Source organism: Natator depressus, chromosome 6, assembly GCF_965152275.1.
Source record: "Natator depressus isolate rNatDep1 chromosome 6, rNatDep2.hap1, whole genome shotgun sequence".
NCBI lineage: Eukaryota > Metazoa > Chordata > Testudines > Cheloniidae > Natator > Natator depressus.
This window is the reverse complement of record NC_134239.1, coordinates 56,476,201-56,499,754: the sequence shown is the minus strand read 5'-3', so window position 1 is coordinate 56,499,754 and position 23,554 is coordinate 56,476,201. Positions and strand designations below refer to the sequence as shown.

Below are 23,554 nucleotides of genomic sequence, written 5' to 3'. Positions count from 1 at the left end.
GGAGAAAGCCCCCAAACACCTCCCTGGCTGTTTCCCCCTTGCTGCCATATCCTGTAAGTTACCTAGTGCAGGAGTTTTCAACCTTTTTTTCCCCCTAAGGCCCCCAGACAAGTTATAAAAATTCCAGGTTCACCTGTGCCACAGCAACTGTTTTCTGAATATAAAAGCCATGGCTGGCATTAGGGGTATCAAGCATGGCCACAGGGGCCCCCTGAAGCTAAGTTGCTCAGGCTTTGGCTTTAGCCCCAGGTGGCAGGGCTCATGGCCCCAGGCTTCAGCTCCTCACAGTGTGTCTTTGAGACTAACACGGGCCCTGCTTGGTGGACCCCCCTGAAACCATCTCGCAGCCCCCTCAGGGGGCCCTGGACCCTTGGTTGAGAACCGCTGACCTACTGTGCAAGCACTGCCCGAGTTGGTACCTGCATCCAGATCAGGTTTCACAGTGGGAGTGGGGTACACAGACTTCACATACCTCCTTTTCCTATTACTGTCCACTTCAGACCTGGGGGCTGAGGCTGCTCAGCTGCTCCTGGCATCTCTCTCCTTTCTCCTTCTATGTTGCAGACAATCTCCAGCTTAGGGCTCAGGCAGCAGAGGTTCTAACAGGCCTCTCTTCACATACATTCTGCCGATAACTCTCTCCCTCTGAAGCACACAGCTTGAAGAGTTTGTGTTAGTCCCTCATAGCAAACATGACCTCCATCCTTCTGTGAATTCTGTCTCTCTGACTCCTGTATGAAGAGAGTGGAGGGCTGCTGGGAAGGAAAGAGACAGCATTAGCTTGGCAGTGATACCCTTAAGCCTTTCTTTGGATGTTGATATTACCTGTCCTGAAATGCCTGGTAATTGAGGCTTGACTAGCATGTGGGGAGTGGGCTTGGTATACAGGCTCGGGGACACCTTTAGTGCTGGAAGAACAATTATGCTGATAGTCACATGTTTGACTTTCACTTCACAGGTTTTGAGTGGGGGGAGGGAAGGGATTATACAGCTGTTTCTCTGGCTGAAAAAATATTGAAATCAGCAACAGGATTGTAATACCCCTTAGTTAGTGGCAAGGATTCCTGCTGTCTGGATAAGAAGCAACTTGCTCCTTTGCCCACCCTTCTCCCCCCATCACCACCACATATTCAGAGGGGACTGAGGTCAGATCAGATATGGGATGCAATACCCTAATCTCTCAATCCTCCAGAGTGACTCGGCTGAGAATGTCAAGTTAAGCACTCTAGGGTTAGGGAATAAAAGTCTTCTCAGCAACAAAACAAATGAACTATGTAGGAGAGACAGCACGGTCTCGGAATTAAATCCGGAGGTGGGGAGTCAGGACTCAGATCCATTTCCCAGCTCTGCCACTTTTGACTCACTGTGTGATGGAAGACAAGTCACCAAGCCTCTCTGTGCCTCAGTTTCCCCATTTGTAAAAGGGGAGTTATGAGGTTTCATTAATGCTCATAAAGTGCTGTGCTCAGATGGAAGGACAAAAATACAAGGAATAAAAATATTAGTCTATTATTTTAAATGTCTGGTGTGACACTGCACCCCACATTCTTCACAATTATATTATTATGATATGATTATGACATAATTATAATGTATTTTATGCCAGATAAGTCATGTGAGGTGTCACTGGAAAAGTTATGATTTGCTGAATATGAGTATCCCATATATCATTTTTGTATCTGTATTTCAAATGTAGTTACACCTAGGTAATGCCCACTAGACAAGATGCTTTCAGTCTAGATAGTCGGTGGGGAAGGGCCTATTCAGGGCAATGGTCCATTAGGAAAAAACAATAGGCCTTAGGAGAAGCTTATCTCCCACCTGGGGAGCCTTCCTGAAAATGCTATAGATAGCCTCCAAGTAATGGCTGCTATGACTCTACAAAGACATGTGATGAGACCACATGTCTCTAGACTCCATCTTGGGCTGTCAGTATTTTTCCACAGACCAGGCTGGGAACCAAGCTTTGGGAAAAAGGGTTCCCGCCATATGCAAAAGCTATATTAGGCAGGGAGTGACATCATCTGGTGTACTTCGCTCCCCACACAAGACGACTCCTGGAAACGTGGGGAACAAAGACTGGGGGAAGTGCTGGACCCAGGCTAAAGGGATTTCTAGCCTGTGAATGAAACACCTAGGGATTCCAAGCTGTAAAGCAAGTGCAACTTGCCCCTTAAGAATCTGCAGCCTGCTTGTATCATCTCTTAGGGTGAGAATCTGCTATTCATATCCAATCTATTTAGTATATTAAGCGTAGTTTGTGTTTTTTGTTTATTTGCTAGGTAATCTGCTTTGATCTCTTTGCTATCACTTATAATCACTTACATCTATCTTTTGTAGTTAATAAACTTGTATTTGCTTTATCTAAACCAGTGAGTTGGAGTGAAGTGTGTGGGAATTATAACTTGGGAGCAAAGGCAGTTGCATATTCCTCTCCACATTGAGGGAGGGGGCAAATTTTATGAGCTTATGCTGTACAGTTCCCTGTGCAGCGCAGTATGGTATAACTTTGGGTTTATACTCCAGGGGGGTGTGTGTCTGAGGAGCTGGGAGTTGCCTTAGCTGTAGCCTTCCTATGTAGGGGCTGGTCAGAGAGCCTGCATGTAACTGCAGCTGGATATGTCCTTACCTGTATGTATCCTGGTGAAAGTGCAGGCTGGAGGACTTTGCAGCTTGTCACAGCAGTACAGTGTGAGAGGGAGCCCAGACTGGTGGGTCGGGGGCTCAGTGTTACCCCAGTTGCAGATGCACCCTGGGGGGAACCCATCACATCTAGTACTACAATTATTAAAATAAAACAGGAGCTTGTGAATTAGTTAAGGTTGGAGCCCTGGTTTAAAGATGTACATGCTAAGGATTATCAGAAGTGGAAAAAACCCAAGGGTTAAAGAAAGAGGAAAGGCGCTAGAATGCAGGGGGGGAAGAGCTAGTATGTCAGTTTGTCCCTCTCTAGGATTGATGCAGGATTGTTCCCTCCAGTCTGTTCTCAGCTAGCTTTTGTCCAGTGCAGGTCCCGTGCTAGGAGAGTTTTCAAAATCCAGTTAGATAGGAAGTGGGAAGGAGGGAGACTGTGTCTTATCAAGAATATTATGTATTTCGAACTGTGACTAGAAAGGGGAAGAAAACACATTCTTCGGGACTCTTTAGCAGAGGGTTTGCCCGGCGGGAGGAGCCTCATGTGTTTGTGGCAGAGACAGGCAAGTGCTTCTTGAGAAGCAGAGTGGCATGTGCACAACACGGGTGTCCTGCTCCCACTGCAGCTGCTCAGCATACGGAAAGGCACCTGCTTTTGTGAGGCCACAATCATGTGGGCCCCTTGTTTCCTTTTCATGAGGGTCCAGACCTTCCCACACCAAACTCCCTAATCAATGGCAAGGACACACACAGATGGGGCTAATGGCCACTTCAGAATTGCTTGGAAAATACAGTTTTAATTAGGGCCATTTCACAAAGCTGGCTAAAACAAACCAAGGGCCCTCTCCTGTGGTTTGGGAGAGAGGTAACTGTGGCCACCCCCTTATTAGCATGTTTCTAGAAAGATGGGTGTTTCGCCGGCTGCCAATTTAAAAGAAAAAGAACCATTAAGAACCCTAGCTTTATAATGTGCCTTGCTGCAATCTTCCAGCTCCTTGGCTCTAAAAAGCAGCATTCGGGCCAAGTTCAACATGAAGCCCTTTTATTGGGAGACAAAATTAGCTTAATAAGGGAACAATTCTCTATTTGGTCAAATTGAGTCATTCCAGTTTGGGAAAGAGGTTGTTTTCATTGTTGATTTTAAATGGCTACATTTCACCTCTAAAATACTCTCTGCACAGTAACGTGTCTCTCTCTCTGAAAGATCCCACTTACAGCACAGTCATCATCCCTGACAACTTGGCTTAGTCAGGACCGAATCACACATTGTGCTACAATCATTCTAGAGGTCAAGAATGCAGCATGGTTTGAAGAATACATTAGTTTGGGCCTGTCTCACCTGCAAGAGCAAACTGTATTTTAGCCCTTCAGTGACCAGATCCCCCCCAACAAAGCCATGTTCCAATTGGAAAGGAGAGCATTTCCCCTTTTAATATACCCCAAGGTATCTTTGACCTGCCTTAGCAACATGTGCACAATGGGCACCAGAGACGCTGCAAAAAGTGCAATTGATTTTAAATCTGCAATTAAACATTCTCCCAGGACACAAATAGACCACACAACTTCATAAACAAAGTTCAGCATTAGAGCAAACTGGCTTCACTTCATCTGGAATGAGCATTTCATTTCTCAATTCTGATCATAAAAGGCTCTGGATAATTTCACTGCAGAGTTGGAGCAACATCACCATGGTAATAACTAGAAGGCGTTAAGATTTTATTTGAGACAATTCAGTGAAAATATCCAGTGACATAATTGCCTAAATTAGGCTGGGAATGCGCTAATGTAAAAAACTATATTTGTTCCAATGGTTTAAGTCCTGGCTTTAATCTAGGTTGCTCCTGGTATTTGAAATGTGACCCCTGCCGTATAGATGACAGATATTCCCTGCTATGCATGTCATAGGAGCAGATTTCTTCCCTACATAGTGCAGGAGCTGAAGTCACTTGTATACTAAGGCATTGCTTAGGAGGGGGGGTTTTCACCTCTATCTATAGCTGGTAATATTTCAAATGTCTGTTCAACTTCTCTTGGGCCTTTGGATCATTTGTCCAGTCCAACACCCATCTTTATGGAAGAAGAAACTGCTGGCATTGTTAAAACAATATCACAGGAATTCCATGCCACCAACTGTGCAAACAACAAGTTACTTTTTCAGCCCTGTAATAATGGGAAATACCATCATGACCCTTTATAAATTCTTCATTCCCACCAGGGTGAATTGCACAGAACAGGAAATTCGGGGGGTGGGGACATGGGGGAGACACTCTTCCTTTCCTGCAAGAAAGGAGGAATTTTAAAGGGAAAAGACTGCAAACAGATTACTTTCCATTAGGCAAATCCTGTCTTCCATTAGGCAAACCACCATACCTGCAGCTCATGCCAGCAAATAAATCAGTGCTGCAATAGCATGATTAGTGTGGGTAGGGACTGTGATCTCTTGAGTCATCTAGTTCATCTCCCTGCACTGTGGCAAGATTGATTTAACTCATCCCTGATGGGCATTTTCCAAATCTACCCTCAAATATCTCTGTGGAAGGGGAATCTGCATTTTGCTCTACTGCCAAATGTTTCTTTGAGTCAGGCAGTGTTTTTTTTTAATATGTAACCTACATTTTCTTTGCAGCATCTTAGATTACTTTTTATTCCGTCTTGGAAACTAATGAGAATGAGATACAAACCCTTAGCTTCTCGATTACACTTTACAAAGAAGAACTACTGGATCTTCACAGTCCTGGCTTGTAAAGTAAATAAGTCCTGTATGACCATACCTATTTCATAGAATGCTAAACTGAAGCAGAGAGGTTAAATGACTTGCCAAGGCTATCGAGGGAGTAAGTATCTAAACTTCGATCAGAATGATCAAATTCCTGAACCTCCAGTCCTGTGCTCAGTAGTGTTTAGTCAGCAATATTCACCTGATCACCAGCATTAGCCACAAATACAAGTATGGCAGCATGTTTTTCATTTCAGCCAGGTGGCTTTTAAGTAGGACCACAACATATTGTTAAGGTCAGAGTTAGTTTTGAAAGCCATCAAAACCTGTGCATATCTATTAGGAATTCTGCTTCCTGTGTTTATTGACCACATGTGTTGGCGGCTGGGAGGCTTTGGTCTGTTTTGACCTTTTCTTGTCTTCAGTATAACTCCTGTTATGGAACAGCCACATTTAGAAAAATAATAAAGAATTCAATTGCTGGAACCTAACAGACACTGTCCTACAAACATCAAAAGAGAAGAACAATCCAAACAGTATTTTAAAGCTGAAAGCTATTTTTCTTCCCTTAAACTTTGAGTCATATCTTTGCTACTGGGAGACTTGCTGTTATTCAACAAGCTGTAATGCAAACCCATTTCAGCTCAGCTGCCGAGACCTCAAATGGCCTTCAAGAGACATCTGTACTTTCACATGCAAAATGTCACCACATTTTTACAATCATAAGACATCTTCAATGAAAACACTCAGTGTGCCAAGTCCAACTCTTGCATAATCCCATTACACTGAATGATTTACACCCTGGATGTATTTGGATCATTTTCCTTGTCACGGTCTCCTTGCAAGGGACACACTCGTTCGACGTTGCTCAGCTCATGACTGACATGCCCTTTCCCCATGTATATGTTTGGAAAGCCCTTATATTCCTTTACAGTATTGTTAGTTAATGATTCTACATGCTTTTGTTTTTCTTTAAAAAGTAATCAGTGCCAGCAACTCAGCTCTGAGGGACACCCTACAATAACAAATCATTGTGCACAGCTCAGCCCTCACAATCAACCATCCAATACAGTGATATGCTGCCAACATATTAATAATTAAAAAGTCCCACCACCAAGAGAAATCATCATATCCCCTAGGTAAAATACTCCCCCAAATCCATCAATCCTTCCACCCTCACCATTATATTTCCCTATCCTTGGAAGCTCCCCTACCTGGCAGCTCTTCTTCATGTCAGGTCAGAGTCCTGTGGCTTTACATTGTGGTTGGTCAGGTGGGAAGCAAATCACCGCTGGTTCTGGGGCTTGGTGGTCGGTTGGGGAATGTGTTCCCTTTTTGTTCTTGGGATGGGTGGGTCTCCCTAGCTGCTGTAGGTGGTAGGGTGCAGGAGTGGGTCTTCTGTAGTACGCACGGAAGGAGCAGGCTTACTCTGGGCAGTTGTAGAGGGGAGCAAGGTGCCAGGCTCCTTCTCTGTAACCGTCTTTTCAGACTCTGGGCTGGGGGTCAGTGTGCAGGCACTAGCAGGCTGCTGTGGGCACTGGTCGCTCATTCACAGCAGCAACACCTTGGTCTTCTCTCCTCTCCTTCATGCACTGCTAGAGCTGTAGGTAGAGAGAGATTTGTGGGCACTATGTGGTGCTTTTCCATGAAATCCTAGTCACTGGTAGGGGATGCAGTGGGGAAGTCTCCCTTGTAATTGCTGTAATGGTGATAGGAGGTGCACCCAGGGCATGGGAGCCACCTAAGTGAACAGCAGCCCCCTCAGTCCCAGCCCCAGGAAGGGCAGAAATTAACAAACACAACGGGCCACAGCATTCTGGGGTGGTCTTTTGAAAAAGCTTTTTTGTCTCTGCCCTTCCAAACAAATAATTCCTGTCCCCCATAATCCCATCAGTGTGCACATACAGTGTGGTTTCTGGGGCGAGTCGGTGAGATGATTCTCTGAGACACCCCTCCAAACTGCCTCATTTTACACACAAAGTTATGTTTTTAAAGGGATCTTTATGTCTCCCTAGCCTCCTCCTGCGGAAGTGGAGCCCAGCTTTTTGAAATTGATTTGTATGAGTTTATGTTGGCTACTCTTCACAGGGGAAAGGGCTAGAAACTTTCTTTTAATAACTGAAATGCAAGGGTCTCCAGGATGAGGTCCAAATGCCTGTTTTGTTACGGAGTGATTCCGCCAACCCTCTGCTGGCTCCTCAGTGCTGTAACAAACTAATGCAACAAGAAGCCTGTGTATATGGTCCCATTATTCAAGAACAAACCACTGCATTTGCAGCCCAGTATACTTGGATATTGGTGTAAACCCAGCTTGTCCATGAGCAAAATCATTCATTGCCTGTGGAACCTCAGTTTAGCCCCACTCTGCATATGATATCGGATCATGCCTTCCCCCCCACCTCCTTTTGCTCCTATCCTCCCACACAAACACTTTGCTCTGATCTCTGCCCCTCCGCCCTTTGCCCCCGCTGCTCCTGCCCCAACCTGTTGCCCCTAGCTATTCTCATCTTCTTCCCCGGCATCTCTTCCCCACCTTATTCCTCACCTTGCTTGTGCATTCAAGTCAGGCTAGGGTGACCAGACAGCAAGTGTGAAAAATCGGGACGGGGGTGAGGAGTAATAGGAGCCTATATAAGAAAAAGCCCCAAATATCGGGACTGTCCCTATAAAATCGGGACATCTGGTCACCCTAAGTCAGGATGTTCCTGCAGCTACTCCAGGCTGCCTAGGCACCACCAGCAGGGGCATTGAGAGCAAAATCTGTTCTACTGCCCAGCACCATAGTAACCCTCAGCCGCTGGGAGGAACAAATGCACGGAAAGTCCAGCTCAGCCCCAGCATGGAGCATGGTAGTCACTATATGGTGATGGTGCACATGCAGTCCGGTCACATGTAGGAGCTGGAAGGGGAGAGGGCATGCTTAATAGAGATGGATTCTTCAAAGAATGTAGTTGTCAAACTCTTAACAATCCTCCACTGAGCATACGTGAGCTGAGATTTTTCAGACTTTTTCAGACTTCATAACTTGGCCTAATTTGGGTGAATTTTCATGGGGATAGCTAAAGGCATATCCTGGCCACCAAGACAACCCCCTGCCAAATTTCATGTCTCTTCTCCAAACTACAGAGGTTCTAGAGCTTCTTGCTGAAAATAGTTGTTAGAACTTTCTTAACATGGAAAAAACAACATATTTTCCCCCTTACCTCATTCTTAGAACTGACAATTGTTTTAACTGAAACAAAACGAACAGCCCAAGGCAGATGCCTGGCATGGGACATTTCAACCCAGTTTGTCTGGCAAAGCTGTAAACAACTGAAAACAGGGTCTTAATATGAAAAGGTTTGGGAGCCTTGACTATAGGCATCACTACTTGTGCCAGCTATAATTAACATTGCACTCTGCGCACCATTTGTGCAGGAGTAGCCACAGGAAGGAAACCCAGGTTCAGTTCCCAGCTTAGCCACAGATTTTCTGTAGGATTTTGGGAATGTCACTTGAGCTACCCTGTATCTCAGTTCCCTATCTTTAAAATGTAGATAATAGTTCACTTCCTCACAGGGGGCTAGGAGTACAAAATCCACTAATGATTGTGTGGCGCTCAGATGGTATAGTGATAAGGATTACAAAATAAATGTGCTCTACATCATCATCTTGATTATCCAAAATAGGATCCTTTCTCTTGATATCTATCAATTTGTTCCACACCTATTCCTACTTTAGCATTTCTTATACACATGGATCTAAGTCTTTCCTATATAGTCTACAATAGTTCTTCAAAAGGTTCTGACTACTACCCCAAGAACAAAAGGTACATTAAAAATTCTGAATACCTTGACTGTCTCTTTTAAACATCATTACACTGGTCACATTCCTGTGATGACATCTGATGAATGAACTAGAGCAAAAGGTTTGTGAAACCTGGAACAAAATATTATTTGTTGATCAGGAAGCCCTACTCTTTCTTTCTCAGTATTCAGATGTCTTCTGAGATCCTAGAGATGTACTTGCTCATTGAAACAGTGATTTCTTTCTTTGGTTTACAGACCCTCCCAAAGGAGCAATAAATAGACTTATATCTTAATCACATTAGATCCCAAGATGGCCACGTTGTGATATTTTTGCATTTCACAGTACTATGCAAATGGCAATAATACTCTCCTAACCAAGTGTTTTAATACAGTAAAGCAATAGCAGAAGACACAAGTGGGTGTTTAAGTGGCAGTGTCACAGGATAATGGTCTCCGACTGCTACTCTGTAGTAATAATAAATGCAGAGGCAAAGCTGAGGCATTTACTTTCAAAGTAAAAGATCTATAAAATGTTCCATGACAGAGACACTGTTTTACCAAATGATTGATGCATATTTAGTTTAACTGGTATGATGGATGTCAGAATGAGTGGCAGCTGTTGCTCAACTGTTATTGTAATGTTGCACGCTCATTGGTTTAGGGGATACAAGGTGGGAGTGAGACACAGCCAACTGGAGACCAGTTAATTCCTAAAAGTGCAGGTTTTTAAAAAGTCAACTGTACTTTTATAAATCAAATGAGTTTTAACTAAACTGACTTGAGTAACCTGCTGGGATGGCTCCCATTACATTTAGTATCAGTTATAGACACGTAGTATTAACCCTTCTTAGCTTTAGCTGTAGAATTGCCATTAGTAATTGTACTACAATCGATAGAACCTGGAGTTTCTGTTTGATGGGAAATTTCACATTTCCAAAAAACAGTTTGTTCGTTCGGATTTGGTTGGAAATGTGAAATTTCCCATGGAATGGAAATTTTTTCAAAAAATTCCTTTATGGAAAAGCCAAAACGGAATTATAAAAATTTTCTGGGCTGGCTCCAGCTGGCTTGCCAGGTGGGCAGCTGGAGAGTTGGGCAGCCACTTGCTCACCTGGTAGGCAGCCCTGGTACCCAGGAAGCCAGCCAGCCAAAGAGCCTGGGGAGCCAGGCAGAGCAAGTAACCAGGGAGCCAGCCTGGGGAGCCAGTCAGCCAGCCGCCCGGACCCCTAGGTAGCCCTGGCAACTAGGGCCCTGGGCAACCTACCTGCCCAGCAGGCAGCCTGAGGAAGCTGCCACCTGGCTCACTGAGTGAGCTGGCCAGCAGGCGCCAGGAACCTGGGCAGCCTTAAACCCCAGCCAACCGCAGAGCCCTTGGAACTGGCCTGCCCAGGTCCCTGGGCTACCTGACTACCAGCCAGATGGACTGCTGAGGAGCTGGGAGCCTGGAAGCCCTAGCTCTGTGGCAGTCAGCCAAACAGGCTACTGAGGAGCCTGGAAACCCCAACTCCCCACCAGGAGGGCTACTGAGGAGCCAGGGAGTCCAGGAAGATGGGAGGTGAGCTGGCAGGAAATGAGGCAGGTTTCTGATGGAAACTTGCCTGGTTTCCATTGAAAGTTTTGACAGAATTGACACATTTCCCTGGAATCAACGTTGTCTGATGGAAAATTATTCAGTCAGAAAATTTCCCATCAGCTCTAATAACCAAGCACCTTTCTCCACTCACATAGCTTTGTCAGGGTTCCCTCCCCACTTTGAACTTTAGGGTACAGATGTGGGGACCCACATGAAAGACCCCCTAAGCTTATTTTTACCAGCTTAGGTTGGATGGTATTGCTGCCACCACCAAGTGAGTTAGACAAAGATTGAGGAAAAGGACCACTTCGAGTTCCTGTTTCCTCAAAATATACCCCCAATCCTCTTCACCCCCTTTCCTGGGGAGGCTTGAGAATAACATACCAACCAAATAGGTAAACAAGGTGAGCACAGACTAGACCCTTGGGTTTTTAGGACACTAAAAACCAATCAGGTTCTTAAAAACAGAACTTTATCATAAAGAAAAAAAAGTAAAAGAAGCACCTCTGTAAAATCAGGATGGAAGGTAATTTTACAGGGTAATAAGATTTAAAACACAGAGAATTCCCCTCTAGGCAAAACCTTAAAGTTACAAAAAGCAGGAATAAACCTCCCTCTTAGCTAAAACAAAAGATATCTTAACGCATTTCCTTGCTATTACTTACAATTTATAATTTTAGATGCTTATTTTAGGTAGAGCTTTAGGAGATGTGTTTTTCCTGCCCTGGTCTCTCTCTGTCCTGGAGAGAACAACAAAGACAGCACACAAACAAAACCTCCCCCCACAGGTTTGAAAGGATCTTCCCTTACTGGTCCTTTTGGTCAGGTGCCAACTAGGTTATTTGAGCTTCTTAACCCCTTATAAGTAAAGGAGGGATTTTTTGCTACCCTTAGCTCTATGTTTATGACAAGCTTCTTAACAATATAGTTGTTGGAAGAAACAAACAAATTGCAACATTACAAGACTGGCCCTTTGTTGGGGCATCTGCCATAGCATGTATCTGAACTATATTGTTTGTATAATTTTGATTGTAAGCCTCTTGATTAGAGATTTTTCAATGCTACACTTGGATACCATAGTCACAGGTGCCTTTGAAATAATTCTTTAGGCATAGGGAGAGATATCACATAAAACAGGGATGGCAGGTAATATTTTCAAGAGCATCAAAGTGACTCAGGAGCCTAATTCTCACTGAAAGTCAATGGGACTAAGGCTTTGTCTACACTACGCACCTTTTAGCGACACAGCTGTGCCGCTACAGCCGTGCTGCTAAAAGGCACGCAGTGTAGCTGCTGTTTGTTGGCAGGAGAGAGTTCTCCCGCCAGTAAAAAACTTCCACCCGCAACGACGGCAGCAGCGTTGTCGGCAGGAGAGCGCTCTTGCCGACAAAGCGCCGTTCACACCAACGCTTTTCGTCAGTAAAACTTGTCATTCAGGGGTTGTTTTTTTTTTTAAACACCCCTGAATGACAAAAGTTTTGCTGATGAAGTTCCAATGTAGATAAAGCCTAAGGCTTTGCCTACACAGGAAAGATTTACCAGTTATACCAGTGTAGTAGTACAGATATAACCCTACAGTGTGGGCAATCTTATTCCAGTACAAAAGTGGCTTTCTATGATTTAGCTTAAACCCGTTCCCCAAGAGACATATGCCAAACCTGAGGTTCTCAAACTGTGGGTTGGGACCCCAAAGTGGGTCATGACCCTATTTTAATTGGGGTCACCAGAGCTGGGATTAGATTTGCTGGGGCCCAGGGCCGAAGCTGAAGTCTGAGCCCCATTGGCTGGGTCTGAAGCCAAAGTCCGAGGGCTTCAGCCTGCGTGGCCGGGCTCAGGTTTTGGCTTCCGTCCTGCATGGTGGGGCTCAGGTTACAGGCCCCCTGCCCAGAACTGAAGCCCTTGGGCTTTGGCCCCTGCCTGGGGTTGTGGGGCTCGGGCGGGCTCAGGGGTCGTGTAATATTTTCTGTTGTCGGAAGGGGGTTGCAGTGCAATGAAGTTTGAGAACCCCTATGCCAGCGGTCCTCAAACTTTTTTTTTTGCGGACCACTTGAAAATTGCTGTGGGTCTTAGCGGACCACTTAATGATCTTTCCAAATGTTGTTTTTACCATTAGCTAACTATTTTAAAGTGCTTTGGATAAAGTGCTATATAAAAAAACCTTAATAATAAACAACATTTTTTTGTTCTACAAATAAAAGCACCAGCTCATATTTTAATATCAGTAGTCTTACCTTTCTAATGCAATGGATGTGCCCTCTCTCCCCCACAGTGGCAGCCCCTGAGCTGGGGCTGGGAAGGAAGGGGGGGTCTCTCCCTGGCAGCCACAGCCCTGGAGCTAGGGAAAGTCATCTCTTTCTCTGGCCACCGCAGCCCCGCATGTCCCAAATTCCCCCCACCCCATCTTCTCACCCTGCCCCCTCCCACCTACCCACTATTCCCCCCAGGGCCACCACCTCACCTTACATATATGTCTTCTCCAAGGTCCAGGCACCTAATTAGTGGAGCCACGCCTGAGCGGCTCCACTAATCAGAGGGGTGGCCCTTCATTCTCTCATGTGCGGCCACCCAGGCACGCACCTTAGAGGGAACTATCTGCAGACCACCCGAATGGAGCTTGCAGACCACTGGTGGTCCACGAACCACAGTTTGAGAACCTTTGCCCTATGCTAAACCAAACACAAGGCACCTTTTACCAGACTTAGGCTACGTCTACACTACAGCTTATGTCGGCATAATTTATGTTGCTCAGGGGTGTGAAGAAACTACCCCCTGAGCAACATAAGTTACACCAACATAAATGCCGGTGTGGACAGTGCTATGTTGGTGGGAGAGCTTCTCCTGCTGACGCAGCTACTGCCTCTCGTGGAGGTGGTTTTATTAGGCTGATGGGGAGCTCTCCCCCATCAGCATAGAACATCTTCACCAGACATGCTACAGCAGCACTGCTGCAGCGCTGTATGTGTAGACAAGCCCTAAGGGTGTCCAGATGGGGAGTTATACCTGTATAAAACTATGCTGAATTAAATTCACACCTTAGGTTATACCCCTCTCCCCAAAAATTCCCTTGTAGACAAGGCCTTAGGTTCCTAAGATACTTTTGCAAATGCATCTTAAACTTTTCAAAAGTGCCTCATGTCTTCTTCCATGGGTTGCACAATGCTGAGCCCCGAGAGCAATCAACATAAATAGACCATATTTACCATTTAATACATAATGTAAAAGTGGCCTGAAGCAGTTCTTATTTGAAGAGAAAGTAACTGTTGTATGTGTTAAAAAGCTCAGAAATTTCCTGACAATGAGATGAAGGAGTCTGTGGATCATCTCCCACGGACTGTGGTTGAGCCTCCCCTCCTTCTTTAAAACCTTTAGATTTTTAATGCAATTTACAAATAGCAGCAGCAGTTTTAAAGAACTAAAAACAGAATAAGTAAATACCTGAATGATGATGGCTCTGGCAACCAAAGTCCTGTCCTGAAGAGAGGATCCAGTGCAGTGGTGGGCAAACTACAGCCCGGGGACCACATCCAGCCCTCCAGACATTTTAATCCGGCCCTTGAGCTCCTGTCGGGAAGCGGGATCTGGGGTTTGCCCTGCTCTGGTGCTCCAGCCGGGGAGCGGGGTCGGGGTCTTGCACCACTCCCCATGGCTCCCAGAAGCAGCGGCATGACCCCCCTGCGGCTCCTACGTGTAGGGGCAGCCAGAGGGCTCCACATGCTGCCCCCATTGCTCCCATTGGCCAGGAACTGCAAACAATGGGAGCTGCAGGGGTGACGCCTGTGGACAGGACAGTGCACAGAGCCGCCTGGCCGCACCTCCGTGTAGAAGCCAGAAGGGGGACATGCCACTGTTTCTGGGAGATGCTTGAGGTAAGCGCTGTCTGGAGCCTGCCCTCTAAACTCCTCCCGTGCCCCAACCCCCCTGCCCCTGCCTTGATCCCCCTCCTGCCCTCCGAACCCCTCGGTTCCAGCCTGAAGCACCCTTCTGTACCCCCAACCTCTTATCGCCAGCCCCACCCCAGAGCCTGCACCCCCAGCCAGAGCCCTCCCGCCCTCCAACCCTCAATTCTGTGAGCATTCGTGGCCCACCATACAATTTCCATACCCAGATATGGCCCTCAGGCCAAAAAGTTTACCCACCCCTGCTCTAGTGTGAAGCTAATGCTGACAAGCAGGAAGGAAAAAACACTGTCAGATTAGAAACTCCATTGCTCCCCAAGTTCTGAAATCAGCTTTATAAGAATAGCGGGGGTTGGGGGAGAGGGGAGTTATAGAGATGAAATAGAGCCATTCTGGTCTAAATGAGGCAGCCAAGCCAGGAGCTGGCCAAAGAGGTGACTGCACCACTGAAAAATTAACTGATGTGATATCTTACCCCTGTGCAAAGTACTGTACAGAGCAATTTATTGAGACTGAAATCAGCACATTTCAGTTCTCTCTCTGACGGCTAACTGCACCATCAAGGCAGGAAGAGGAGAGCTCACCCCTGCATGCAGCAGGCAAAACCTTACTTCATAGCCTTCATTGTGCTAGGGCTGGAAGCACAATGGTGTGTCAGGCTGAACAAGGGAGGCAACTTACTCTAGCTCTTAAGCTAGGAAGGCCGCATTCTCTCCGGGTAAATGCAGTTGCTGGCAAATTCCATCATGCACACAGATTGTCAAGCACCTTCCTACCCACAAGCTTGCCTCCTCCCCCTCCCCTACTCATGTTAAGTAGGCGGGTTAGCTGCATGTTGATTATATAACATAGGGAGCCCAGCTCTGCCCACCACTTCCGCCCAGAAAACACCACCACCCAAGGTTTGCTAATCCCCCTTCTGCTGCCTCCGCAAATAAACAAGGTGCCTGTGTTTTAGGGTTTATTTCTTTCTACCATTTCATTTTGAAGGAGCACTGTAAAGATAAGCTGTCTCTGTTCTTGCCATGGACTAGATCTCGAGCACAGCTCTGCCTGAGAGAGCAAGAAGCAGAGGGAAACACCTAAGCATGTAGAAGCAGTGTGACCTACTGGACAGGGCACTGCACTCAGGAGTCCTGTGTTCTTAGTCCTGGGTTGGCATTTAATCAGCTCTGACCTTGGACAAGTCACTTCTCTTTGTGCCTCTGCTTCTTCTGTCACCCTTTATCTGTCTTCTTTAGAATGCAGGGTCTTCAGGGTGGGAACTGTCTCTTAGTGTGTTTATATAGCACCTAAAGGAATGGGGCCCTACTCTTGGTTGGGACCTCTGAGCACTACTAGGATACAAATAATAGCATTCAGCTGCACAGGGTTAAACTGCATGTACAAGGGCTGTGTGTAAAGAAATCTTCTAGTGGCACATCAGAGCTGTCTCTTCTGTTAGGATCAGGTGAACATATCCCACGTGATCAATGCCTTGCGATTGCAGAGTGGAGACTAGTATTGATTAGCCATAATTGTGCTTCTGGGTGTATAATATCAAATCATTCAACGAGGGAATCTAAATCAAATAACTACTTTGTGCAAGACCCTTCCTTCATATTTCCCCCTCATTAAACTTCATTACAGCCCCATTTTCCTGTATTTAAGAAAGGAATCATAACTATTCTGAAGAATCTCACCAGGAAGCCCATTTCCTTCTTGCTCAAAGGCCATTGGCATACAGCCCCAGCCCCCTTTTAAAAGTAGCTTGTAATTATTACCCAAAGCGGAGATGAATGTCAGAAGGATCAAGAAATAGGCAGATCAAATAGATCAACAAGCAAAGCAACAGAAGTCTGGCATCTGGCCAGCTGAATGATTCAGCAGTTTCTGAAGCAACCCTGAGGAGAGTGAATCCTTCACAAAGAGCCTTCATCGCTGACGCAATAAATGCAGCAAAGTCGCCCTCCGGCTTGGCAAAAAATGGGACGACAGGCATATTTTCAGCACAAGTCTGGTGAAGGGAGGATGGGCCAGTTAGCTCCCATTTAAACAAATGGAATGGAGTTGCTATGGAAACTTTGAGCATTTAAAAGGAGCACTTAAAAAAAAAATAAAACAAAACAGTAATGCAGCTTCCATTTCGAGGCTGCAAGTATTTATGACCAGAAAAGGCAAAGCTAGTGTTAAATGCTTTTTAGCCAAGACAATGGTGCCAACACTTGAGGAGGATATTCTGGGCTGCACAAGCACCTATCATCTGTCACAGGCCCTAAACCCCAGGAGGAAAATCTACCACTCTCTGCCAGAACTGCTGCACAGGACTCTTCAGCTTAACCCCTCCACTGCTGTCCCACCTCTCTGTGAATTAATGTTCAGGAGGTAACTTGGCCACATCTCTCAGTCCTGAAGGGAGAAAAATAAAAATGGAGGGAATTAATCTGACATGGTACAAATGAAGTAAATCTAAAAACATCCTCCCCTTGATCAGAGATTTTTCCATAAAAAGACATACACGTCAGGGACTCCATGAAGCCCCCTTTAGAACCATGCTGTTACTATGGATTTTACATGGAAGTTGCTCAGATACTACAGTGATGGGTAACAATATAAAACCCTAAGGTAGTTTCATATGCAACCTAAAACTCAGCAAGGGGTTTATACAGGAGTACTCAATGCAAGTACTCCAGGAATAAGTGGTTACAGCAAAGGATGGGGAAAGAGGTATTAATATGGTCTAGTCTGAGCCATTAACTCGCTGTATGACTGTGGATCAGTCACTGCTAGTTTCAAAATGGCCACCATTTTGCATTGTTCTCAATGGGAGAGAGGCCAGAGCCCACCCATACCAAAGTTGGCCACTCCCTCCATTATCCTACTCCTCTTCACCATCCCTCAGGGGATCTTGGTTTCATGCATTTGGAACAATAGGAGGTAGAGGCCATTTTGAAAGAGGGCATCTTAATGGAGGACAACTTATAGCCTCACTTCAACTGAAAAAAGGCATAAGATGATGGCCATTTTGAAAGAATGCGTTCTTCACATTTCTCTAAAAGAGAAAATTTTAAATGCAGTAGCCTCTGCTGACAGATAAGCTTTCAGTTATATTAAAAAAATGGCACAAAAAATTACCATGGATCCTAAGTATATATATATTTTTAAATACCCGTTGTGCTGCACTAGCAATCTAAAGCAGCTGTAAACCCAGTTAAACTGGCCAACATGCTCAGGCTTCTCTAGAGTGGTGTACATCAATCAATGCATACAAGGAATTTGGCCCTAAAAGTTTTAAAAAAAAAGATGTATTTTTAAATAAGTACCTATCTTCATATTGTTATAAATATCACACGGATACATTCTCTGAGTTTCTTGTTTTGTGATCAAGTATGAAATTTTTAATTGAAAAAAGATGGAAATTCCATCACAGAAATAAGGGAAAATAAACAAAAAAATCTAAAATGTCTTCAAAAATCATTTTTAATCCGGGACCACAAACATTGCAATGTCTTGATCATCACCACGTTTATTGCATGATGTCATTACAGGGGAAAGTTAAGCATGCCCTAACTGAGCATTTACATATCTTGTTTGGATTTAAGTTTAACCTTGCCTCTGAATCTTCTGTTTGTTTAGGGGATAATCACAATACATTTTATCCTAGACTACTAATACGTATTTCAGCCTTTAGTCCCTCTTACTGTAGATTTTGTCTGGGAATACTATGTAGTCTCTTATACAGGCCTAGGATGAAAGAGGAAGACACTACGGTGTCTAAGAGGTGTGTTCTAATTCTAGAAAAAGTCTTTTGGATGAAATATTTCATATTCAGTATTAGAGGGTTCCCCTCCCCCCCCATCTGTAAAATCAGAGCAAAACCCCTTCAACTATCTTTGAGTTACCAAAAGGTAAAATACAACATTTTCCATTTAAAATAAATTTTAGGCCACTGCTTTTCTCAAAGACTGAACACCCCACCCCCCCAAGGCTGAAGTTTATTACTTGAAATTTCAGTTTTGCTGATCCTCAATGGGGCCTTTCTGCTGTCAGGACCCACCTTCCCACCTACAATAAACCAACATTAAAATCTTATTTTTGTGCATGCCAACTTTGGGAGCTATGAACTATCAGGGCTAAGTATCAAAACAGAAAACTTCCTTTGTAGATAGATTTCAATGTAGAAACAGATTCTGGGCCAGATTCTCTCTGCCTATTCTGGCCATTTTCTGATGCTCAAGTAGTGCAAAATGGTAGACGGTAGCTCTACCTGGCTAGCTGATTATTTCTCCAGTGTGGGGAAGTTTTCACCTGGCATAAAGAGGCATAATCAGCCTTTATGCCAACTGCCCTACCCACATGATGTATGGGGTAGGAGAGAGCATGACACAGCATACCTTCGCTCAACCAATTCTCAACGGATGTGTGGTCCCACAGGAAACACAGCCAGCTGGCATAGAAGTTAGAGCAGCCCCTAAGCTCTCCTGTACCAAGTGAATCTCAGCATAGGAGAGAATCAGGGCGCTTATGCATGGCTTTTAAAGTCTGTAGGAGTTGACCTCTCTCTTGTGAAGCTTTCAGCATCTCAAGAGAAGAATTTCTCTCTCTTGGGAATCTACAGGGAAATTAAAATACATCTTATGTTAAGGTTACAAATCTCATGACTTTCAGAGTTTAAGCGCTAAAACTGTGGTTCTCATACTGTAGTAATTATTAACTTGCACTTACTACATGTGTGTTGCATTGTCAATTTCTGGATTGATATCTAAATATCTACATAAATATGAATTTATGCAAACCACAAAATATACAGGATGTGTAGCATGGCTGAGTTAATGTTACAACAGAAACTAACCTCCATTTCCTCACTTTTTGAGCATTTAAATTCCTCACCTTAATGTTACTAGTTAATAGAGAAACATGCATTAATGTATCAAAACCCCAATCAATGGGCACAGAGAGGCCAGTGGCAGGATTAGAATCCATGGGCCAGACCTCCAGCTACAGTAAAATGTCAGAACGCCATTGACTTCAACTTAGCTACAACAATTTACACAACTGAGGATCTGGCCCTGTCTCTGGACACGGTAGGGCAAGCACTCCGTCAAGCTTAACACACACTTGCAGTTTACTCAAATAGGCTGATGTTCCCTTCTTTTTCACACTTTACAGGCAGCAGTAGAGAAGGCTTACTGCTCTGAGGTAACCATTGGCCTATGCTTCTGCCTGGATGTAGTGCTGTACACAATTATATTAAACAGGTTCAGTGAATTGTGCAGGGCAGCAACGAAAGTTACAGACGTAAGTACCAGCCTCTGGGAGGAGTCAACTCAAGCATCTGGTTAAGGAGAAATAGTTCTTTTTCTAGGAACTACGCCACCCAACATGGCATCGGGAGTCTGCGCACAGCACCAAATGACAACAGAAAGCAAAGCAAATGGCTGTATCCTTCAACAACAACTTATAGTTTTATCAGACCCTTCCATCTGAAAGTAAGAAACTGAGTCAGGATAACATCAGGAAACCAGGGTGAAAAAAAACCCAAAAATCATCTAAAAAAACCCCCTGGGTTTATCTACATAATCCCACGTTCGTGCACTTTAGAAATACAGTTTTAAGTGCTGTACAGTGCTTTAGGCAGACATCATAGCAGTATTATACTCATGTGATTCACTGACAACTCAAGTCTGCCCAATTTAGAGCCTGAGTAGTGCAGTGGCTTGAGAGTTTATCCTTTACAATCACCAGTAAAAATGAAAATTTACGCATAGCAGATGATTAGTCACTGGACTGTTGTCAGCAGGGAACAATTTTCTTCCACAATGCAGCAGATAGCACTGGCTAATCAGAAGCAGACTTTTTCTAAATGCTGACTTACTCTGACAACAGAGAGGGACTTCACCAAGCTTAGCTTAACTGATGTGAGACAATGCAGAGAACGTTTATCAATGCTTGTGGTCCCACATTATATAGAAAATGAACATCTACCATCCTGCAGCCTAACATAGCTGACGAACAAGTAACTGTAGAGAGTATTTAGCCACATATAGGGCATATCTGGCTTTGTTTAACACTGACCATGAGTTCATAGGTTCCAATAGCAGGCAAGACAGGTAGGAAAGGCAAGCTTTTAACAGTTCCTGAAAGACTACCTAGAATTGGGTTTTAGCTGCCCTTTCCCTGTCTGGAATGCAAGAGGTTTGATAGAAGTGTTTTTCACTATAACCTGAATTTGTGAGGTTACACATATATACAGGAGCATTTTCTAATGGTCGGCGAGCAGGATGAGGAGTCAAGAGTGATGGGTTCTCATGACAATGGGGAAATAAGTTAGGCTCAAATCTTCAAAAGTAGCCAGTAGTTTTGGGCACCCAATTTGAGATATCCAAGGCCAAAGTTTCAGAGGTGCTGGACACCCATAACCCTAGCTGAAGTCAATGGAAATTACAAGTGCTCAGTATTGCTGAAAAATCAGACCCTAAGTATCTCAAATACAGAGTCTCCAAATCTGAAGCACCCACAATCCTTGGCCACTTTTCACAATGTTGACCTTAATTACTTTGCAACTTAGATTTCCTATTTATAAAATGGAAATAATATTCCTCAACCTTGTAGGGGTGGTGTAAGGCTATATTGGTTAACAGTGAAGCAGCCAGGCAACATAGTCTAGGAGGGGATATGGCACCGGAATGGTAGTCAGGAGACATGAGTTCTACTCATACATTTGTCAATAACTTGTGAAACTTTGGGTAAATCCCTTCTTGTCTCTATGCCTGTTTCCCCTCCCACTCTTGTCTGTCTCACCTATCCCTTCAGGGCAAGAGCTGTTTGTATAACACATAGCACAAAGGAGCCCTGATCTTGGTTGGGGCCTCTAGGTGCTACTATAATGCAAACAACAATACAACTTACCTCCTTTGTAAAGTGCTTTGTGATCTACAGATTAAAAGCACTATGTAAGAGCTAGGTTATAGTATTTAAGTAAGGCTATGATTTTGTCATGGATATTTTTAGTAAAAGTCCCAGACAGATCACGGGCAATAAATAAAAATTCACAGAAGCGGTGACCTGTCCCTTTTACTAAAAATGTTCATGACCAATGGGGAGGGAGGAGAGTCCCGCACCCTGCCCTGCTGTGGCTGGAAGCTGTGGCCCCTGCCCAGTAGCTGGGAGTGACCCCCACCCATAGTGGCTGGGGAGCGGCAGGGGACCTCTGGGGAGCTGTGAGGGTTTCCTGCTGGCAGAGGCAGATGAGGAGCTGCCGGGGGTCTCCCGCACCCGCAGGGACTGGGGAGCTCCGGGAAATTCCCTGCAGAGGCTGGGGAGCTGCGTAGGATTCCCCACCACTCTGGGCCGCAGGGGTACTCCACAGCTCTCGGCCACCACAGGCGGTGGGGTACCCTACAGCTCTTAGCGGCTGCCGGCTGAAGTCACGGAGGTCTGTGGAAGTCACGAAATCCGTGCCTTCTGCAACCTCCATGACCAAATCATAGCCTTAATTATAAGTGTGCCAAGATCCTCTGAGTTGATGTGCCATGTAAGTGCAAAGCATTATTTATACACACACCTACACGGTTTCATGTAAACCAGTATGACAGGATTATTTTCTGTTACTTGTCTTTGCTATAAAAACCCATTCACATTTTGCCAGGGTAGTGGGGTGGTGGTAAAAAAGCATTGACCACTGATAACGGGTGAACTCTCATATCTTTAATTTTATGCAAGCATTTTCACCTCTCTCAAAAGGGACAGGTCACTATTGTTTTTTAAAATCAAACAAAACAAAGTCTATGAATTCACAAAATCAAATGGCATCTTATATCTGAAAATACGACAGTATCATCCACATGTTACAGGAAACTTGTGACTGTCACAGTTCTCCATGACGACAGCTCCGTTCCCCTCTCCCCATCAGGTGTTTGACAGTAACTGAATCCAATTCTTGCTCCAAACCAGCACCAGGTCTGAGGCTTTGGATCAGCTGTGATGTTATATCCAGTAATATCCAAGAGAGTTGTCTTCATTCACCTTTGCATTCCCTCAGGGTCTGGATAAATGGTCCTAAATGTCAAGTTTATCCGTGGTTCCCTGGCATGATATTCCTTAGGTACCCGATGCTATAAACATTATGAACAAAAAGAATATGGATTTTCATAATTAAAAACACATTTAATATTCAAACACAAAATATTTTGTATCCTCATTTTACAGGATGGTCCATTAAGTCCACTCACTTTTCAAAATAGTTTGATAAGACATAAAACCCATGTCCTGACTGCTCAGAGCAGTTAAGAAACCCACAGCATTTTCTGTAACAGTAGAGTTGTTAGGCCAAATTACAACTTTATTATGTTCTGTCTTCCTAAATTGCCTATGCACTTTCAGACGCATATTGTGTTCGTCACTGCCTCTCCTAAATGCAGGAACATTACATAGGAGTTTAAGTGGTGGGTGGAGCGATCACTATCTATCACTTGGAGTCCGGTGGCACCTTAAAGACTAACAGATTTATTTGGGCATAAGATTTCATAGGTAAAAAACCCACTTCTTCAGATGCATGGAATGAAAATTACAGATGCAGGCATAAATATACTGGCACATGAAGAGAAGGGAGTTACCTTACAAGTGGAGAACCAGTGTTGACAAGGCCAATTCAGTCACGGTTGATGTGGTACACTCCCAATAATTGATAAGGAGGTGTCAATACCAAGAGAGGGAAAATTGCTTTTATAGTGACCCAGTTCCTAGTCAAGCCCAAATGAATGAATGGTGTTAAGTTTGCAAATGAATTGTAGCTCTGCAGTTTCTCTTTGAAGTCTGTTTTTGAAGTTTTTTTGTTGCAGGATGGCTACTTTTAAATCTGTTATTGAATGTCCAGGCAGATTGAAGTGTTCTCCTACTGGCTTTTGTATGTTACCATTCCTGATGTCTGATTTGTGTCCACTTATTCTTTTACTTAGAGACTGTCTGG

At 44.5% G+C, this 23,554-nt stretch overlaps 1 protein-coding gene and 1 long non-coding RNA gene across 6 annotated transcripts in view; both read right to left on the bottom strand.

The window, feature by feature from the left end:
- Positions 1–484: 484 nt before the first annotated feature.
- On the bottom strand, positions 485–19,388 carry LOC141990053 (uncharacterized). Its single transcript, XR_012640065.1, has 5 exons — positions 18,981–19,388; positions 16,886–16,995; positions 14,147–14,272; positions 6,565–6,951; positions 485–755 (listed from the first exon to the last, which is right to left on the bottom strand). It is a non-coding gene; the product is annotated as an uncharacterized LOC141990053 (long non-coding RNA).
- Positions 19,389–22,274: 2,886 nt separating this feature from the next.
- ALKBH3 (alkB homolog 3, alpha-ketoglutarate dependent dioxygenase) overlaps positions 22,275–23,554 on the bottom strand; it is a 58,192-nt gene continuing 56,912 nt past the window's right edge. For 4 of the 5 annotated variants that reach the window (XM_074957003.1, XM_074957001.1, XM_074957004.1 and 1 more), the window contains one exon: positions 22,276–22,700. In XM_074957003.1, coding sequence (XP_074813104.1) covers positions 22,608–22,700 — 93 coding nt within the window. In that variant the 3' untranslated portion in view covers positions 22,276–22,607. Of the gene's footprint in view, positions 22,701–23,554 lie in introns of all 5 variants that reach the window. The other variant, XM_074957005.1, reaches the window with a different exon arrangement.